The sequence below is a fragment of the Giraffa tippelskirchi genome, chromosome 9 (genome assembly GCF_054371585.1).
Source record: "Giraffa tippelskirchi isolate mGirTip1 chromosome 9, T2T-mGirTip1v1.2.pri, whole genome shotgun sequence".
NCBI lineage: Eukaryota > Metazoa > Chordata > Mammalia > Artiodactyla > Giraffidae > Giraffa > Giraffa tippelskirchi.
Window position 1 is genome coordinate 54,651,652 of NC_137283.1, and position 21,862 is coordinate 54,673,513.

The window sequence follows — 21,862 nt, forward strand, 5'->3', positions numbered from 1 at the left end:
TAACTGCACATAATTTGCCAAATGAAATTCTCCCAGAAGACAAGGGACTGCCCTTCATCACATGATCACAAACTAATGAGAGGTGGTGGTGAGGGGTTGTGGACTCTCTTCTAAGATCTCAGAGCAGACAAGAGGAAAAACAGCCTCAGAGGAAAAACAGCCTCCACACTCATCCAAACATGCTTATCTAAGCCAGGAGGAGGACAGCATCTCAGGAAAAAACAGCAACAGCACACACAACCAATTCGATGTTCACCCCAGGATCTGACCCGGACTCTAAGCCTGGTTCCCGTACCTGCGAGGCCTAGAAATCACTTACGCAAATCTGTTCCGTACTTAAGTCCGGGCTTGGGCACCCAGCCCTTGCTGCGGAAGTGATGGTATGCCATGTAGGTCGTCCTGAACGTGGGCTGAACTGTGGTGAAAGCGTTCCAGAGCTTCATGATCGTTAAAGGCTCCTATGGTTGGTGGGGAAGACCAGGCATTACTATGTGTGTACCCACTGGTCACCTGGTTAGTGAATCAACATCTGAACCAAACGTGAGCTGAAGATGATGCCCACGATGAAGGGTTTTAGCTGGAAGATACAGACCCAAGATGTCCAGTGTGGCGGCCACCAGCCACTCACTCGCCTGCAATATGCTGCCAGCATAAAACACACACTGAAATTCAAAGACTTCATATGCAAAAGAGGATGCAAACTTCGTATGCAAAAGAGAAGCAGTTTTAAATATATTGGGTTAAGACTATCTCAGTAGTTTTAAATATGTTCAGTTAAATAAACTATGTAAATCAATTTCAGCTGACTAAAAATAATAAAAACTTTTTCAATTGTGGCTACTAGAAAATTAAAAATTATGCATGAGACTCTCATGTGAGGCTCCCATCATATTTCTACTGGACAGCACAGCCACAGAGGACCTGGGCGAGGCCCCCCGAGACAGCCACTCTGGAGACAGGGAGCAGCCAAGTGAGGGCAGTGGACAGGGTGGTGGGGGAGGACAGCCCAGGCAGAGGAATGGGGGTGGGCCGGGGGTCCACCAAAGCCGAGGGCGCATGTTCTAGCATGTACAGACCCTGATGGGTAGCTACCGTACAGTGGGCCACGTTCAGAGATGCAAAAAGTTAATTCTGTAAAAGCCTTAAAAGAAAAGATACTCCATTTAGTCTGAAACTAGGTAATTAATCCCATAGCACAAATTAATAATCCAACTGCTTGTTTCGAAGGTCGGACTTAAAGACACCATGGCTGAGATAACATTCTCATGTGTCAACTCAAAAACACCACATGAAATACCAGGAAAGTTTGGAAAGCTTTCTGTTTCATTTCAGCCTTGAGTAAAAGGAGCTGTTCTTTTGTTGGTTTACGGTTCAGTCACTCAGTAAGACTTGCTCAGTTTGTCTCGGCCTAAGATTTTAACACCATAAACATGAGCTAGAGTTGGGACTTTTTCTTCTTTAAAAAAACAAACAACAAAAAACAAAAAACCCAAAACGGTTGTTCCTACAGTGGAAACTCCATATGTGTGTGGTCTTCAAATCCATCCCCCCACAAAACAAGCAAGAATCTGGTAGAGAAGGCTGGACTCCGATTTGGACAGCCGTGTTTCAGAGGCTGAGGATGCTACAGGGCAGCTGGCACATCCTGACGAGTGTTGGCGAGGGCCCAGGGGAGGACGCAGGGCGGGCTGAGAAGGGCCGCCATCTGAGAAAAGGAGTCACCTGCCAGCCACACACCCATTCCCAAACCACTGGAATACTCATGAAAAAGATTTATGGAATTAGAATCTGCTGAATGAGAAGACATGTGCTCCCAAGGACAGAATAAAATATACATTCTCCCAACTTCCCTGGTGGCTCAGGTGGTAAAGCGTCTGCCTACAATGCGGGAGACCTGGGTTCAATCCCTGGGTTGGGAAGATCCCCTGGAGAAGGAAATGGCAACCCACTCCAGTATTCTTGCCTGGAAAATCTCATGGATGGAGGAGCCTGGTAGGCTTACAGTCCATGGGGTCGCAAAGAGTTGGACACGACTGAGCAACTTCGCTTCACTCACTCCTCCCGTCTGATGTTCTGCTTACCTTTTTCACCTTGATTTTAACTTCATTTGAGTTTTTTAAAGAGGTATTGTATTCACAAGGTCCAAAATTCAAAAAGTACAAACGTGTGCGGTGAACTCTCACCTCCCAATGCCCTCAGCTCCTTCACCGGGAACGGGATTAATGATCTTCCAAGGGCAGCAGGCTACAGCATAAAATTGTGGGCTTCGGAGCTGCCCTGGCATCAGTTCAAATGCTAATCCTAACCAGACCAGCTGCGTGACCCTGTGTGAGTGGCTTGTTTCCCGAGCTTCAGTTACCTCATCTGTAAAACTCTTCACATGCAGAGGTAAGGCCCAGAAGTACTGTGTGTAAGATACCTGACTCACAACCTTCACTGAAGCAGGTGCTAAAACACAGGTGGTTTTCATTTCTGCTGTTAATTTTCAGTACCAATCTTACAGATTTCCTGATCATCAGATAAAGACACTGCTCTTCTCCTAGGATCTGGGAATGAAATTTAGTCTCAAAGGGTCAAAGTTGGCTTTTTTGCCTGAACAGTCCTACCTAATTCAGGATCCAAAGACTAAACTTAGAGAAAAAAAATTCAATTCCAATTTTATCCAGTGCAAGTAGATATACCTGGAGTAAAGCAATATGAAAAGTATTACAATGTGCTTTTGACATCAGGGAATTTTAAGTGAATTGTGTGAATAAAACCTTACCTTTTCATAGTAAATACTCAGACATCCCAGAGCATAGACCAGGAAGAAGGCCTAAAAACAGGACAAAGGGAAAATGCACATCAGAAACTGTTCCATGTTCTCGACAAACTATTTCACAGATTGATTTCTTTTTGCCTTAAATATCAATGAATGTCCTTTGCACCATCCAACTGATCATGTACTTTTAAACATAAATGGTTCATTCAAATTTCAAGGGTTAAAATAGGAATGTCACACAATAGTTTAAAATCAGTGGGAAAAAAACACAGAAAACACTTTTATGAAATTTTCCATGTATTTTCTCTTTTAAAAAACCACACAGTTAAACTGAAAAACAACATAAAGAGCAATAACAGTAGAAACTTTTGCTCACTGGATTTTCCTCTGTAAAATAACCGGAAAAAAAAATTGTACAAGAAAAATGAAGAAATTTGTGGAAAGTGAGCAACGCAGACTTGGGCTGACTCATAATCAAATGAGTTTCTTGGTCACTTGCTGTAAAGTGATTTCCTAACAAGTAAACCCCATCTTTCCATTAACTTCATCATATGGCACCATGCCTTCCTCACATGGAGATACGAGGGGGAAATGGCAAAGTCAGGCTCAGCTGGGTAAGATCACTCTGACATGGAAACAAAAGTAACCTTCTGACAAAAACAAAAGGATGCCTATCACTAACACGGGGAAACAGGCCCTGCTATTTGCTCTGTCTGTAGAAGGGGCTAGGATCTGAGTTTACGCCTGAAAGGCTCAGGTGAGGCTGGTCTGCAGTAGACAATGACTAAAACGGTGGCTCTACATGCTCCTTTCTTTTTAAACTTGAGGATGGTAGATGGGCCTTATGATCAAACGACAGGCACCCTGTCGAGGGCCCTCTGGTGCAGGTGGCAGCAGGCTGCTGTCCCTGGTGCTGACGGCTGATCAAACGACAGGTACCCTGGAAGCCCCCCCAAGCCCTCAGGCTGCTGTCCTTGGTGCTGACTGCTGCTGTCCTCCCTGCCCAGTGTTTAGGACGCAAGACCACAGCTGTGAAGGTGCAGGGCTTTCAAGGAGCGACAAGGTTCTGCTAAGGAAACACCTTCCCGACCCTCAGAAATCACCCCAATCCACCCCATCGCCACCCTCTCCTGGCCACCTGATGACATTTCTCTTTACAGCAGTGGTCCTCGAGGTGTGTGGCCAGTCGGGAGATCCTAGGGTCCCCAACACCCTTGAAGGGGGCCACAAGGTCAAAATCATTTCCTGAGATTAAGGCTCATTCTCCCCAGAGGCTCTGACACATGCGATACCACAAGAGGCTGAACGCAGCAGCGGATGTGAGAATCCAGGGTGCTTCTCTTCAGCCAGACCTTACAGTCTTTGCAAAAACAAAAAAAACCACGCTATTCTTCTCACTCAATTTGTTTTGCTTTGAAAGAACATAGTTATTTTTCATAAAAATATTATTTCAGTGGGTTTATTATCATGTAAAATGAGTTAATAAACACGTACTTAAATTTTCATTTAAATATATAATTTGGTAAACATCAACAGATATATAATCCACGTAAGATGCTCCTCGGGGTCCCTCGACAGTTTTTAAGAGAAAAGTGGTTTGATAACTACTTTAGTTCCACCCAGATCCAAATCGAGAGCGCTCTGAAGACCAGTGGGTCTATGGCCATACCACCCTGAATGCGCCAGATCTTGTCTGAATACCAGCGGTCTCCTCCTGCCTGCACTTCTGCAAAGGCCCCCGCACTCTGGCCCTACAGCCTCTTCTCCAGGGCAGCCCGAGCCACGTTCTCAACATGGGAAGACCCCTGGCTCCCAGATGTCCGGCTGCACACCTGCCTTCACTGCCTCCAGCCCTGTGACTCTTCCCAGCAGGTTGCTTCGCTTCTCTTCAGACGCACAGAGCTCGTTCCTGCCTTGGCCTTTGTAATCATTGCTCCCACAACTGGAATCAAAGGTCACTCCTCAGATAGGTCTTCCCTGACCACCCTGTTTAACTAATCCCCATCCCGATCGACTTATTATATAGATGGGGAGGATCTTGCTCCAGTGGGGTTAGCTCACTTTAGAATTAAGTCATCAGTGTTGAAGGGGCTTGTATAACTTGATCAAGTTACAAGCCATGCTGTGCAGGGCCACCCAAGATGGGCGGGTCATTATGTAGAGTTCTGACAAAATGCAGTCCACTGGAGAAAGGAATGGCAAACCTCTTGGGTATTCTCGCCGTGAGAACCCCATGAACATGAACAGTATGGAAAAGCAAAAAGATTTAACACTGGAAGATGAGCCCCCCAGGTCGGAAGGCATCTAATATGCTACTGGGGAAGAGCAGAGGGCAATTACTAAGAGCTCCAGAAGGACCAAAGAGGCTGAGCCAAAGTGGAAATGTCACTTAGCTGTGGATGTGTTTGGTGGTGAAAGTAAAGTCCAATGCTGTAAAGAACAATTTGCACAGGAATCTGGAAGGTTAGGCCTGTGAATCAAGGTAAATTAGACCTGGTCAAGCAGGAGATTGTAAGAGTGAACATCAACATCTTAGGAATCAGTGAACTAAAATGGACAGAACAGGCAAATTTAATTCAGATGACCATTCTATCTACTACTGTGGGCAAGAATCCCCTAGAAAAAATGGAACAGCTCTTAGTCAACCAGAGAGTCTGAAATGCAGTACTTGGGTGCAACCTCAAAAACAACAGAATGATCTCGGTTCATTTCCAAAGCAAACCATTCATCATTACAGTATATATCAAGTCTATGCCCTACCACTAATGCCGAAGAAGCTGCAGTTGAGTGGTTCTATGAAGACCTACAAGACCTTCTAGAACTAACACCAAAAAAGATGTACTTTTCTTCGTGGGGAATTGGAATGCAAAAGCAGGAGATACCTGGAATAATAGGCAAGTTTGGCCTTGGAGTACAACATGAAGCAGAGCAAAGGCTAAAAGAACTTTGCCAAGAGAACACACTGGTCATAGCAAACATCCTCTTCCAACAACACAAGAGACGACTCTACACATGGACATCACCAGATGGTCAATACCAAAATCAAACTGATTATATTCTTCGCAGCCAAAGATGGAGAAACTCTATACAGTAGTGAAAACAAGACCGGAAGCCAACTGTGGCTCAGATCAGCAGCTCCTCATCCCAAAATTCAGGCTTAAATTGAAGAAAGTAGGGAAAACCACTAGGCCATTCAGGTATGACCTAAATCAAGTCCCTTATGATTATATAGTGGAGGTGATGAATAGATTCAAGGGATTAGATCTTGTAGACAGAGAGCCTGAAGAACTATGGACAGAGGTTCGCAACATTGTACAGGAGGCAGTGACTAAAACCATCCCAAAGAAAAAGAAATGCAAGAAGGTGAAGTGGTTGTCTGAGGAGGCTGTACAAATAGCTGAGGAAAGAAGAGAAGCAAAAAGCAAAGGAGAAAGGGAAAGATATTCCCAAGTGAACGTAGAGTTCCAAAGAATAGCAAGGAGAGATAAAAGGCCCTCTTTAATGAACAATGCAAAGTAGAGGAAAACAACAGAATCGGAAAGACTAGAGATCTCTTCAAGAAAATTGGAGATACCAAGGGAACATTTCATGCAAAGATCGGTATGATAAAGGAGAGAAATGATATGGATTTAACAGAGGCAGAAGAGATTGAGAAGTGATGGCAAGAATACACAGAAGACTATACAAAAAAGGTCTTAATAACCTGGATAACAACGACGGTGTGGTCACTCACCTAGAGCCAGATATCCTGGAGTGTGAAAGTCAAGTGGGCTTTAGGAAGCATCACTATGAACAAAGCTAGTGGAGGTGATGGAATTCCAGCTATTTCAAATCCTAAAAGATGATGCTGTGAAAGTGCTACACTCCATATGCCAGCAAATTTGGAAAACTCAGCAGTGGCCATAGAAATAGAAAAAAGTCAGTTTTCATTCCAATCTCAAAGGAGGGCACTGTCAAAGGATGTTCAAACTACTGGATAATTGTGCTCATTTCATGTGCTAATAAGGTTATGCTCAAAATCCTTCAAGCCAGGCTTCAGCAGTATGTGAACCCAAAACTTCCACATGTACAAGCTGGGTTTAGAAAAGGCAGAAGAACCAGGGATGAAATTGCCAACATCCACTGAATCACAGAGAAAGGAAGGGAATTCTAGGAAAACATCTGCTTCATGGACTGTGTAAAAGCCTTTGACTGTGTAGATCACAGCAAACTGTGGAAAATTGTTAAAGAGATGGTAATACCAGACCACCTTATCTGCCTCCCAAGAAACCTGTATGCAGGTCAAGAAGCAATGGTTAGAAACGGACATGGAACAACGGACTGATTCCAAATTGGGAAAGAAGTACGTCAAGGCTGTCTACTGTCACCCTGCTTATTTAACTTATATGCAGAGTACATCATGAGAAATGCTGGACTGTGTGAATCACAAGCTGGAATCAAGATAACTGGGAGAAATATCAATAACCTCAGATATGCAGATGATACCACTCTAATGGTGGAAAGTGAAGAGGAACCAAAGAGCCTCTTGATCAGAGTGAAAGAGGAGAGTGAAAAAGGTGGCTTAAAACAACAACATTCAAGAAACTAATAAGATTATGCCCTCTGGACCCATCACTTCATGCAAACAGAAGGGGAAAAAGTGGAAAGAGTGACAGATTTCATTTTCTTGAGCTCCAAAATCACTGTGAATGGAGACTGCAGCCATGAAATCAAAGACGCTTGCTCTTTGGAAGGGAAGCTATGACAAATCCAGATAGGGTATTAAAAAGCGAAGACATCACTTTGCCAACAAAGGTCTGTATAGTCAAAGCAATGCTCTTTCTAGTAGTCATGTTGGACCATAAAGGTTGAGCTCAAAGAATTGATACTTTCCAATTGTGGTGCTAGAGAAGACCCTTGAGAGTCCCTTGGACTGCAGGGAGATCAAACCAATAAATCCTAAAGGAAATCAACCCTGAATAGTCTTTGGAAGGACTGATGCTGAAGCTCTAACACTCTGGCCACCTGATGTGAAGAGCCGACTCATTGGAAAAGACCCCGATGTTGGGAAAGATTGAAGGCAGGAGGAGAAGGGGGCAGCAGAGGATGAGATAGTTAAGGCAGCATAAGAGACTCGATGGATATAAATTTGAGCAAACTCCAGGAGATAGTAAAGGACAGGGAAGCCTGGCAGGTTACAGTCCATGGGTCGCAAAGAACTGGACACAACTAGGCGGGTGAAAAACAAGTCCAGGGAGGTCAACTTCATTCCTTGAAATGTCACAGTAAGTCTTTACTTTGGCAGTACTAATAATGACGGATAATGGGTTTCCCCGGTAGCTCAGTAGGTAAAGAATCCACCTGCAGTGCAGGAGACCCAGGTTCAATCCCCGGGTCAGGAAGATCTCCTAGAGAAGGAAATGGCAACCCACTCCAGTATTCTTGCCTGGAGAATTCCAGGGAGAGAGGAGCCTGACGGGTTACAGTCCACTGGGTTGCAAGAGTTGGACACAAATTAGCAACTAAACCAACCAATATGATGAGTGGATGAGCCTAATGATGATTTTAACACTGTATCACTAGATCTGGTCAGGGCCTAAAGCATTAAAATGAAAAACAGCTCTCCAAGACAGATGTCTACATCAGCTCGGTGCTACCATTCTCAGAACCTAAGAGCCGCTTTGAATCACCACAGCAGGGCTGCCCATGTTCCTCATGGACATTTATGGAAACACAGAAAATGGCATGGGTGGTGCTGATAAACAGGGGTGATGCATCCAAGGAAATCGGCCAAAACAGAGCTGGGAAGCGGGGCTGAGAGCAGCCTGGAGACTTTTGCCAACACGTCTCTGGAATTTCTCAGGGACCAAGGAGCTTGGAGGAATGAGAAGCCCCTCGTCTCCTGTTACTCCAGCATTTCTTCAGCAGGTGTTTGGGAAGCGGGAGCAAGACAGTCAGTGAGAAGCATCAGTGGGTCACCGGGCTGGAGCAGAGGTGGAGCCCCCGGTTCCTGACATGCATCTCGTCCCTTCAGGCTCCACAAGATTCTGGGCCAATCCCAGACTTCATACACGTCCATTGATAAATTATTACCAAGCACCTTGCAGATGTCAGGCACTGGGTACAAGGGAATGGTACAGGTGCTGCCCACTGCCCACGCTGCACCCATCACGCCGGACTGCAATCCTATCTGTCTGAGGACCTGAGCCACATTCTGTTTATCTCTGCACTGTTAATACTCAGTCCAGGGCCTGGACACGGTGAATAATCTTGCTTGACACGAATTGCAAAGGAATGGGTTCCAACGGCCGTAATGAGCTTGTACAAGTGACAGTAATGATGGCGAAGACAGCAACAGTGGGCACCACACTCCCTGAGCACCTACGACACAACACACGCTTCGCTGAGGCCATCACACGCACAATTTAACTCCAGAACACCTTATGGACGAGGTGTTACACGACCCTTATCTCACAGTGCAGACACCCGAGGTTCAGAGAGGTCAAGCAATTAGAGACTGGTGTCCCCAGCACTACCCAACAGAGTCACCACGTGTGCCTGCTGAGCATCTGAAACGCAGCAGGCGCGACCGAGGAAAGGGTTTTTCATTTTGTTCAATTTTAATTAGTTTATCTAGTCACATGCGGCTGGTGACCACTGTATTTGACAGCGGACGTGGCTGTCTCGTGTGTAGAATGAGCAGATGAAGTGAATAAATCCCAACATCCTTTCCTGCCTGTGAGCTCTGCTGTGTCCCGCTGGCCTCACTGCGGAGGGAGGCATGGGCCAGGGGGAGGCACCATCGCTTCTCTGTGTCCAGACAGGCAGGGGTGCCCCCGGAAGGAGGGCACAGCCACAGGCATGAGACGGAGGAGGGGGCGCTGTCTTCCGGGTGCAGTACAGACAGAAGCAAAAAAGGAGGCACTCGAGGCTATGTGAACACCGGACAGAGGAACCCCAGAGGGAAAACAGGAAGCAGGTTTAGAAACCGGCCTATATCCACTTTTGAGGCTTCCATCAAGGGGACACGTTAGTAATTCTGCAGGAGGAAACACCTAGAATCCATTCACACAATCAGCTGTCACTACATGACCCGCAGCATGCATCACAGTTTACAAAAAGCTGGTGAAGCTCCAGGAATATGCTAAAAAACCAGTGCACGGCAGCTTCCCTGATGGCTCAGTGGTAAAGAATCTGCCTGCCAATGCGGGAGACATGGGTTCAATGCCCAGTCCAGGAAGATCCCACATGCCTTGGAGCAACTAAGCCTGTGTGGCCTAGCTACTGAGCCCACGCTCTGGAGCCTGAATGCTCTAGAGCCCACGCTCTACAACAAAAGGAGCTGCTGCAAAGAGAAGCCTGTGCACCACAACCAGAGAAGCATCCCTGCTCACTCGGCTAGAGCAAAGCCCGTGCAGCAGCAGAGACCCAGCAGAGCCAAATAAACAAATATACAATTATATATGTGTGTGTGTGTGTGTGTATGTATGTACACACATATATATGCGCTTCCATGGTGGCTCAGACAGTAAAGGATCCGCGTGAAATGCAGAAGACCTGGGTTCGATCCCCGGGTTGAGAAAGAGGGCGTGGCAACCCACTCCAGTATTCTTGCCTGGAGAATCCCATGGACAGAGGAGCCCGGCAGGCTGCAGTTCATGCGGTTGCAGAGTTGGACACGACTGAGTGACCAAGCACAGCACACACGTATATATAAAACCACTGCACACTTTAAATGAGAGAATAGTATGTATGTGCTCGATGTCTCAATAAACTTGTAATTTTTCTATGTTTAGTCGCTTAGTTGTGTCTGACACTTTGTGCCCCCAGGCTCCTCTGTCCATGGGGATTCTCCAGGCAAGAATACTGGAGTGGGTTGCCATGCCCTCCTCCAGGGGATCTTCCCAACCCAGTTCTCCCACTTTGCAGGTGGATTCTTTACCATCTGGGGCACCATTTTTCTACAGAAGCTGGTAAAAAAAGAGTAAAATGGTATTTGGACAATATGAAACCCTGATGTAAAAAGAAGTGTTCAGACAACCCGCTGAAACCTCTGTGGGATGATACCGGGCAGGACCCACAAATGGACCTCCTACAAGGGATAAAGTGAAGGCCGAGGAGAGAGATGCAGGCAGGCTGATTGTGGGCGCCGTCTGTGGTTGTCTTGGTACCAAACTGCAGGCAGAACTGCACTGAGGTGGACTTGTCTACACCGTGTTGCCCAGGCCCAAGGCCCACGGCTGAGAAACAACATGCTGGAAACATTACCTCTTCTAGGCTGAGCTGCAGATACTCGAAGATCCTAAACGGATTTCTTCTGCATACCAGTCTCTTCTGCGGCAACACCTGAAGAGGAAAATAAGATACATACGGAACAAATGTAAGCCCGGCATGTTATATGGAGGGGGCTGCATTTTAAAATGAACATATTTCTTCTAAGTTTTCCAGATTCACATTTGCTGGATTCTGTTAAAAATGAAATTTCCTATTATTTATGTAGAAAAAGAAGTTTTTGTTTTCCTTTTATAGCTGACCCTTGAACAACATGGGGGTTTGGGGTGCCAACCTTCCAGGCAGCTGAAAATCTGCATGTAACTCATGGTTGGCCCTCCAGGTCCTCGCTTCCTGCGTACCTGTGGATCCAGCCAACCTCGGATCGTGGAGTGCAGCACTTACTACTGAAAGAAACACTCTTCTAAGGGGACCCATGTTCCCATCCATGTTGTTCCAAGGTCAGTGTTGACATTTTGACTTGTTCCTTTTTGTCCTCCACGGAGGATCGTTTTATGGGTCAATTTTGTGTGTTCTTTTTTTCTCGCCTGACTGCACACCTCAGAAGCATATGCCTAGGTTCTTAATGAGACTCCATTCTAAAGGCAAGATAACATTTCTTCACGTGGGTGTTTCATGTACTATCTAATTATGAGACTGTTTCTCACTTCTAGCTTCCACAGATAATTCTGGGGCAACTGTCCAATACGTCCCTTAATGAAGTGGCTCCAGCGCGCCCCACCTCCTCCTGTGACGGCTCCCACACACCTGAGCCCATGCCCACGGCTACCCTCAAAACCTGCTGATCACCTCTGCGTTCTTCTCCCCGATAGGGGAGAGAATGTTATTGGATGTGCTTTATGTCATATACGTAAAGTCAGGGTATTCACAGACCCCGAGGTTTTAGCTGAAACAGTCCTCATGACTGCTGAGCCGGCAGGGCTGCTGGGGCTTGCAGAGGGTCTGCAGGCTGTGTCCTGCACTGGCTCTCCCAGGCCCTGGGTGCTGAACACCAGCCCACTGCCAGCTCCCAGTGAGGGCCATCCCCACTGGCCAGCATCTCTGGGCCAGGAACAGATGGCTCTGCAGGAAGTGATCTCTTCTCTTTTACTTACGTCCCCCGCTGGGGCCTCTTTGCTCTGGCTCCAGGCACAGACGGCTTCCTCCACCAGCACGTGCTCAGGCCCCCTCTCTCCAGCCGGGGCCAGATCGGCTCGCCGGCTGCTGTTCCCAGGCTGACCGCCAGATGGCGGCAGGAGAGCGTCCTGTCTGCCACAGTGGCCGTAGGGCAGAGGAGCGGGGACCTCGGCCACGTGTTCACCTGAGTCGCTCTCTGGGGTTCGGGGCTCAGGCCCGGGGCCCTCCTGCGGGCCGTCTGATCGCTCGCTGGAACCCTCCAGATCACACGACTTGCCCTCGACACCATTCACGGCAGAGAGTTTCTCTCTGGAAACCACCTCGGAGTTGGGCTCATCACCCAGCGGGACCTCTTCCATCCTTTCCAGACGAGGATGCTCAAGGGGCTTCGTGTAACCCTCGAGGATGCTGCGCACCGTGCTCTCGCCCCGGCCTTGTCTTCGCAGGAGCTCTGCGGCCCACTCCACGCTAAGCTGATACCTGCGAAGGGGGATGTCTGTTAGCAAGGACATGTCAATGTCGGTATTAAAGAGAGAGCAGACAATAAAAAAAGAAAAAAGAAAAAAAAGACAGCAGAACGAGTGAAAACGATGGGAAGGCAGTATGCCAAAAAGTCTGTAGTTCTTCTTAATGATGGATTATAGGTAAATTATTTCTTTACACTTCTCTGCACTTTCTAACTGCTCTGTGATAACTATTGTGTTATTTATTTTTATTAGAGTTCCATTTAATTTGCTTAATTTGAACAAAAAAATGACCCCAGCTTAACAAAGTGTGAAAATTTATGTGATTTAAACCTGGTGGACTAAGGACTTCCCTGGTGGTCCAGTGGCCAAGACTCCATGTTCCCAGTGCAAGGGACCCAGGTTCGATCCCTGGTCAGGGAACTAAATCCCACGTGCTGCAAAGGTCCTGTATGCACCAACAAAGATCGGAGATCCAGTGTGCCACAACCAAGACCCAGCACAGCCAAGTAAATAAATAGAAATTAAAAAAAAAAACTGGTGGACAAAATGATCTAGGTAAATATAAAGATAAAAATGGTCATCCTTTGTCAGGGTTTGTTTTGTATTATTTTCCATTTTGGATATCATTAAGTTTTCAGACATATATCCCAGTCACAGAAAAAGGTCTTTGTTTAGTGTTGAAAAACAAAATGAGAATTTTAATGAACATTTTTCACAGGACCTACTAATGTCTGCACCACAAATGGAAAGGAACAATTACAGTTACATACACCCCAGCATCTTAAAAAAAAAAGACCCCTCCTCCACAATTTCAAAATGTATTTTAATGAGATAATACACTCTACGTTTCTTAAACTTGAAGGCAAGCCCTGAACACTTTCCAAGTTACAAACAGCCACAGGTTCTGTCTAGTGAAGCAGGGCCAACACCTGACAAGGCTGCTGGGGTGGGTCACGTGGTACAAGATGGCACATGTGTGCAGAATCTGATGAGCGAGGGTGAAAAGAGTGTGAGACTCAAGCTCTGTTCACCTCCATCTACAGCGATCAGTCTGGAAAGCATTTGGAGAAGCCACATGGCTCGTGGGAAGACAGCTGTCACTTTTCTCTTCACCTTGAGCATCCTGCCTGGGTGCAGATGACGGGATGCATCATGGTTTGTAAACTGCTAATGACACATGGTGAAGCAAGGGAGCTAGCTGGCTTCTGCTGTTTTTAAAGATAGCTGTGGCTGCCTCACCCTGACTTGTTAGAAGCATCTCCAAGCTGTCCACACCCTGTTTATCCTGCAGGGGGATGAGCATGCCGTCCTGTGTACACCAGGCACTGTATCGCAGATGTGAAGACTAAGACCCAGCGAGGCTGCTCTACATCTATGAGACGGGTGCAGGGGTAATCACATGTGCAGGACCAGAGTCCTGGCATCTCGTGTTCAGCCCTGCCTCGGCCCATCACTACTGAGTGGCAAAGCCAATGACATACCTGCTCCATGCCTCAGTTTCCCCCCATAAGACAGAGGCAACAGTGCCGTGACCTCATAAGGATCACGTCAAGTGAGGCTGTTTCTAATCGGGGTGAAATGCAGCTGCCCAGAGAACAGCAGGGTATCTCTTCTCCTGCACGAAAGGCACAGCCACTCTTGTGGGCAGTCGGAAGCCTTTTCACACGAGCGATCTAAAAGCATCTGTGTTCTTCACGCCACCTGTAACGCTGCCTAAAGCCTCTGTGGGTCTATGAATCCCTGTGTCTGAACAAAAATGTGTATTTGTGTTGTGTGTCTTTTCCTGGGGAAGGGATCCACGACTTTTCAACAGATTGCCTGAGTTAAAACATGTGGAAGAACCACTGCAGTAAAGATTCAACGGTTCCCCTTTGGGCAGATGTGGAACTGAGAGACAAAGAGAAAGCGAGAGAGCAAAAGAGAGACAGCGCACACACACAGGCCCCTGTTCCACTCTTCAGCAGAGTGGTCGAGGCAGACGTGGCTCCCAGCCCTCACTGTGAGCTCGAGGTTCTCGCGCCAGCTATGTGCCCGCCCCTCCCAGGCTCAGGGACACCGGTGCCTGCCCCAGGCAGCTGTGAGCACGGATTAAAGGGGACCAGACACGTGAAGGGCTCGGTGCACAGGCAGTGCTGGAGGAGTATTTGTTAGCTTGTGACTGTGGGGTCTTGGGGGCAGACCTGAAAAGTAAAAACATCTTGACTCAAGACACAGTACATTTCACAATACAAAGGATGCTTTAACAGATGAAAACGCAGGCCTCGGCAGGCCGCTCCCTGGGAGTGGGAGCGGGAGCGGGCTCCTCCCTGTGACTCTGAGCGAAACCAGTCGGCATCCATCTGACTCCTTTCTCTGCGGTCCTGCCACTGCCGGCATCACACCCAAGTCCCTGCCTCTAACGACCTCACGTTGGCTCGTGGACAGCAGCTGCTGAAGCGCGTGTAGGAAAGCCTCCGAGGCAGACTGGTGATCGACCCAGGGCAGAGGGACACAGAAGAGAAGGTGTCCTCCCGCTGGAGGGCGATGCCTTTAGAAAGTCCTGCTGTGATCAACTCCAAACACTGCCAGAGAAGCAGCAGGAAGAGAAGAGGAAGAGCAGGAAGTGTAAGGGCAGAGTGGCAGCTCTGATCAGAAGCCAGACTGAGGCTGGTGACCCCTCAGACCCATCCTGGGGCCACTTGAACACGCCTCAGCTTCACAGGCACCCCTGCCCTCGGCCACATGTCTTCTGTCCGCCAAGAACACCCTGCACCACCTCTTACTGATTAAGGCTGATTTATTATTGGAAATTCTTGGCAAAACGGTTTTCAGTCAGTCTGCTTAGGTCTACTGGAGAAGGCAATGGCACGCCACTCCAGTACTCTTGCCTGGAAAATCCCATGAACGGAGGAGCCTGGCGGGCTGCAGTCCATGGGGTCACTGAGTCGGACACGACTGAGCGACTCCACTTTCACTTTTCACTTTCATGCCCTGGAGAAGGAAATGGCAACCCACTCCAGTACTCTTGCCTGGAGAATCCCAGGGACGGGGGAGCCTGGTGGGCTTCCGTCTATGGGGTCGCACAGAGTCGGACACGACTGACGCGACTTAGCAGCAGCAGCAGCAGCTTAGGTCTAAGTGCTGACCCTGAGCAAGTTAACTAACCTCTTCCTGTTCTGTGTCCTCACCTTACAAGACAGACAACAACAGGACTGACCTCCTGAGGGCGATGAGCGGACAAAAGCAGCTAACCCATAAAGCTGCTAGGAGCGCAGCGCCTGTCGCGTGGGAGAGGCTCCAGAAACGCTGGCACGTACAAGTTCACAGTCACCCCCCGCCCCCAGGCTCCGGAGCTGCTCTGCCTGGTTCAAGCTCAAGTCCTCTTGGGCAGCTCTCGGGAGGCTCCCCATGCAGGGGACGCAAACAACTACACCCACCTCAAAGGTTTCCCAAAAAGATGAACTGGGATGATACGGGTAGGTGGCCTGGACCAGGAATGGCGCTACTATGACGACGGTAACGATGCCGACAGTGAGGGCAACAGCCCGTCACGATACTCATCACGGAAGAGTCAACTGCCTCCTCCTCCTCCTCTCCTGAGAGAGTCTACAGTGACTAGACTACACAGCCCCGAGGAGAGGACCCAGAGCTCTCCTCCGCTCCTATCTCCAGCGCCTGCCCAGTGCCTGACCCACGTAATTTTGCCCACGGCCAACGTCCACCAAGACTTACTTCTTTGATGTGATTACTGGCAGGTCTAGCTTCGTATCTGCAACAACAAGGAAGTTTCTGTTAGTTTACAGACTGCCAGCCTAGAAAAGACAGAGAATTCCGAGGTCTGCAAAAATCTCACACCCAGAAGGTTGATTAATCCTGTCCAAGCAGCCGCAGCGAACACATGCTGTATAAACCACCGCTCTCTGCTGCCCACAGCCCCTGGAGGTGCTGCGGACCCGTCAGGGCTCAGACATAACCTCGGAACCCTTCTCAACACTCCAGCTAAGCGGCCGCGGCACGGAGGGGGAAACTATCACCTCTGGATGCTCAGGCCCCCGACTTATTTATTTTCACTTCCCAGACCAGGGATCGAACCGGTGTCCCCCGCGTTGCAGGGCAGATTCTTAACCACTGGACCACCAGGGAAGCCCCAGGCCCTCGATTTCTCAGTGAGAGCACTGAGGCCCTAAAGGTGCACACTTCATTCTGCTGGGCATCTGGCTTTCTGCCTAAAGCACTGACGAGGTCACCTCGAGGTGTAGGTTTTTGTCCTTGACCTCTCTGACCCTGCCTTTGGCGAAGTCACCTCTGTTTCCTGACTCGGCCTCCCTGCCCAGTGCTCTAAACGCCTGGAGTTGTCGATGTTTGGCTTTAAAATCCTGGCAAAGCGAGTTCACCGACTCTTGTCTCCTTAGGAATGACAGTTTTCCTGGTGTCATGACCTTCCTCTTCTGGTAGTTTAACAAGCAACAATTTAACCAGTGTTACTGACACCCTTCCACCTACCAAGCACAGGAAATACAGATGCAATAAAGCAAATCCCCTCTCCTCAAGATATTCACACTCTAGCTGGGGAGACAGACCAGCTGAACGAATGATTCTAACTCCAGCTGATACATGGCAAGGAAAGCATGTGTTGTAAAGGGACTGGCTTACTTGAACTGGAAGGGTTAGGAAAAAACACAAAGGAGAAGGAATAATTGAGTTGGGCTCTGCAGAATGAGTACGAGTTCGCCAGGTAGATCAGGGGAAAATGCAGAGGGATCCGTGAAGAGGCTGGGAGACGGCAAATGCACAGCAGGTTCACACAACAGCCGGCAGCCCACAGCGGATGTGGTGTCAACAGGTACAACGGGGTAGAACGGGACAAAGGGTGGAAGGTGAGGCTGAAGCCAAAATGCTGAAGAACATCCTATAATGGACACTTGAGGAGATCTGCTTCCTGAGGGCAGCCTGCACCCTTAATCTCTGCTTCCTTGGCCTAAATGCATTTCCTTCACATTTTGATCACTACTGAAAACTTAGTTACACTACACAGATCAGGAAAGGCTTCTCAACAGTTAAGACCATCTCACTATTTGAAACTTTTTATTTTTTTTTGCCCAAGTATTAGTAACTGCTGAGGCTGGGTGATGAGGACAAAGTCATGATGCTTATTTGCTCTACTTTTTTCCCTCCCTTTTTAAAAATTAAAACTCTATGAAAAAACTTAAAGTGTATAAAAGTAGAGAGAATAGTATAATATATTTCCATGTTCCCATCACGCAGCTTTAAGTCATGGCCAGTTCAGGCTTCCCAGGTGGCTCAGTGGTAAAGAATCTGCCTGCCAATTCAGGAGAAGTGGATTTAATCTCTGGGTGGGGAAGATCCCTGGAGGAGGAAACAGAAACCCACTCTAGTATTCTTGCCTGGAGCATTCCATGGATAAGAGGAGCCTGGTGTGCTACAGACCATGGGGTCGCAAAGAGTTGGACACAACTGAGCGACCGAACAATAAGTCATGCTCCCTACGTCTTCTGGCCTGGCCCCCAGATTATTCGAGACACACACCTCCCATCATTCCATCTTTGCTGCATGTGTGCTCCGGTGCTAAGCTGTATCTGACTCTCTGCGGCGCCCTGGACTGTGGCCTTCCAGGGCTCCTCTCTCCACGGAATTCTCCAGGCAAGACTACTGGAGCGGGTTGCCATTTCCTTCTCCAGGGGATCTTCCCGAGCGTTCACAATAACTGGAGAGCATGCCCGAGCTGGCCCGCGGAGGATGATATACATGGTGCCCTCCACCCCTCGTAGCAGTTGAGACCATCCTGGACCAGCTGACAGCCATCCAGTCTAGCTGGATCTATCACTGCATTTGTCGCTGCGGCCAGCAGATCCATGACTAACCAGACATGAGCCCATCCAGCCAAGAACAGCAGACCTACCCAGAACAGCTGGAGACTCAAATGAGCAATGTGGCTGCTGTTGAAGACCACTGAATTTTGGGGTGGTTTGTTCCACAACATTGTGGCAAGAAATACAACGTCTATCCCATTAGGACTGAATTACTGTGTGTGTTTTTGGCCATGCCACGTGGCATGTGGGATCTCTTTTAGTAATTTACTTATTTTTGGCTGTGCAGGATCTTCGTTGCTGCATGGGCCTTTCTCCTGTTGCGGAGCATGGGCTCTAGGTCTCTTGGGCTTCAGCAGTTAAGGCACACCGGCTCAGCACTTGTGGGGCATGGGCTTAGTTATTCCGTGGCTGATGGGATCTTCCCGGACCAGGGATTGAACCCATGTCTCCTGCATTTGCAGGCGGATTCTTCACCACTGAGCAACCAGGGGAGCCCCAATTATGCTTTAAAGTCACTCAAAATAGCTTCCCCTGTGGCTACACCATCAACGTGATATACAGATTCTTCATTTTCTCGAATTTTTTAAAAATAAAACTACTTTTTAAAATTTAACTTTCGTTTGTAGTCATGTAATACATTTATGAGTTTCCAAAGTCAAATCTAGTCTCTCTTCTCTCTCTGTTCTATCCCTCCCTCACAGGCATTTAAAAAAAAATTACAGTTTATCCTTCTTCACATTTCAAAACATATTTGTAATCTCCTCCCCTTAGATGACCCATGGCACACTGTCCTTTACTTTGCTTTCTCTGCTTAGAAATAACAGCCTAGTGAGCACCTATTCCTATCTCAGCTCCACAGCACATCCTTGTAAGAATGGTCTATACTTTATATTCGGCTGGTACCCGCATGGCTACTTGGGTTATTTCTAGCCCTTTTAACATTAGAAACAGTGTTGCAATGAACAGCCCTGGGCTCTTTCTTTTCATATTTTTGCTAGCTTATCTTTAACATAAATTCTCAGGAGTGGAATTGCTGAGTTAAAAGCAAACACATCTATTGGACAACTGGGTATCTTCGGGCAAAACAATGACGCTGGACCCATATCTTACATCAAAGTAAAATTAAATCAAAACAGATGAAAGACCCAAACTTGAGAGCTGAAACTATCAATCTCTTAGAAGAAACCCTGGGGAAAATCTGCATGAGCTTGGATTTGGTAATGGTTCCCTAAACATGACAGCAAAAGCACATGCAAGAAAATAAAAAGGATAAATAAGACTTCATTAAAATGATAAACTTTTATTACCATGTCACGCCCATTAAAATGGCTATTATTCAAAAAAACAAAATAACGAGTGGTGGTGAGGATGTGGAAAAACTGGAAAACCTTATGCACTGCTGGTGGGAATGTAAAATGACGCAGGTGTGATGGAAAACAGTTTGTGATTCCTCAAAAAATTAAAATAGAAGAATCGTTTGATCCAGTGAGTCCACTCCTAGGTATATACACAAGAGAAATGAAAACATACGTACTATGGAAACCCGTACATGAATGCTCAGACCAGCACTACTCATGACAGTAGAAACACCCCAAATATCCATTTATGGATAAACAAACAAAAAACACAAAATATATCCATACCATGGAACAGCACTCAGAATGAAGTTCTGATACATGCTACAACACGGACAAACCTTGAAAAAATTATCCCATGTGGAGGACACAAGAGTTTTTTCCCCTTACAAGAAATATTTAGAATGGGTGAAATCAAGGGCACAGAAAGCATGTGAAGGTTACCAGCGGTTCGGGGGGGAGGGGAGGATGGGGAGGGGGAGTAATGCATATGTGATTTTTTGAGACAGCCAATTCCTCTCCATAAAGGCCGTACTACCTGCAGCCCCCGCAGGATCACAGGAGAGTATTTCTCAGGGCTCACCAACGGGGCAGGCTGCGAGACTTTCGGATCTCTGTCATTCTGATTGCTGAAATGGTATCTCAGTGCAGTTTTAATTTCTATTTTTTTCTTGCAATATAATGTTTTTAAAAATCTTTTCTAACTATGTTTTAACCTGCTGGTATTGGTTACATACTTACCATGAGACTCCCCTTAGAAAAATATACCAAGATGTAAGATTTATAAAATAAAGAGAAATAGCTATTGAGAACTACACATATTAGTACATTTTACAAATACATCAATGCCATGGTTACTGCTGCAAATTTCAAACCTAAAAACAAAATTCGCCTCGCATACGGGTGAGCAGACACCTTAATGACTAGAACCTTCCACATGCCTAGGACACTGCTAGGCAATGCTTAATGACAGAAAAGTCTGAATAACACTTCTGTTAATTTCAGAAATTAGATGAAACACATTTTCACTAATTGTTAAGAGCCCTTTCACCATGATTAGAATTACTTTAGCTGATATTTTTAGCAGTAAGATTGCCAGTGGCATGTTACTTCTCCTTTGGAATTTTACAGTCTAATCTGGTGTGAAAGCTAAAAATGAAGAAAAAGATAATTTGCCAAAAGAATGCAATGTTGTACAAGTCTTACCTTTCCATTTAGCAACCAGCTTAGGATCTGAGATTGTGAAGTTTGGTCGGCTTCTGGACAGGATGCCTTTTCCAAAATAACCCTTCCAGGAAGAGAAGAAAGAGAGTTAGCTCATGTTGAGTTATTCATTTTTTAGCTGAAGGAGAATTATTTGAGTTAACAAGAGAGTCATCGCATTGTTCACAGCCTGATATCTTCCCTTTGATTACATTAATGATTACTATGAAGATGGATCATAGCATTTTTTCTCCCTCCGATTGTGTGAAGGGAGCTGGGACGTTCCCTGTGCACCTCCTTTGTCTCAGGAGCAACGCTTTTAGTCCGGCCCGGGGAGCTGAAGGCGAAGGGGAGACAGAGATGGGGTGTCCTCCGCACACGTGGGCCAGGAGCCACGTCCACCAGACACAGTTCACCAGTTCACCCCAGTCCACTAGCTCTCGGATTCCCATGCACCCAGAACTGATACTACTCCTCTCCTTCCTGCTGCCTCCAAAAACTGGCTCTCTCTCCACCATTTCTTAAAACCAGAAAATATTTAAACCCACAGACAACTGAGAGAATAAAACGAACACCTTACACCCTCCACCCAGATTGAACAGTCAGAACAAATCACCGGTACAGCGCTTCACAAAGCCCCTGCTAAGTGTTATGTGTTACGACCGTCGGGGAGACTGCCCTTGGCCTGGACCTCTGACCCACCAGGGTCAATGCCATCCACGTATCCCACTCTGGGAGGCTGGCTGCGACATGGATTTCATAGAAAACGACTAGAGAAGCCACACTTACAGAGGCAGGAAGTGGAGCAGGAGCGCCTGGGCTGGGGGTGGGGGCAGGGATGAAGTACACTGGGCACCAGGGAACCCCCTGTGGCCGTGG

The 21,862-nt window shown here is 47.2% G+C and overlaps 1 protein-coding gene across 8 annotated transcripts in view; it reads right to left on the reverse strand.

Annotated features, from left to right (window-relative positions):
• TSEN2 (tRNA splicing endonuclease subunit 2) overlaps nucleotides 1-21,862 on the reverse strand; it is a 57,283-nt gene that overhangs the window by 28,815 nt on the left and 6,606 nt on the right. For 6 of the 8 annotated variants that reach the window (XR_014064362.1, XR_014064363.1, XR_014064366.1 and 3 more), the window contains 6 exons: nucleotides 20,987-21,068; nucleotides 16,327-16,363; nucleotides 12,127-12,628; nucleotides 11,009-11,086; nucleotides 2,765-2,815; nucleotides 320-458 (listed from right to left, as the gene is read on the reverse strand). Coding sequence is in view for 3 of the 8 variants with exons in the window: in XM_081526362.1 (XP_081382488.1) it covers nucleotides 320-458; nucleotides 2,765-2,815; nucleotides 11,009-11,086; nucleotides 12,127-12,628; nucleotides 16,327-16,363; nucleotides 20,987-21,068 (889 nt within the window). In the remaining 5 variants the exon portion in view is untranslated. Of the gene's footprint in view, nucleotides 1-319; nucleotides 459-2,764; nucleotides 2,816-11,008; nucleotides 11,087-12,126; nucleotides 12,645-16,326; nucleotides 16,364-20,977; nucleotides 21,069-21,862 lie in introns of all 8 variants that reach the window. The other 2 variants (XM_081526365.1, XM_081526364.1) reach the window with 1 other exon arrangement.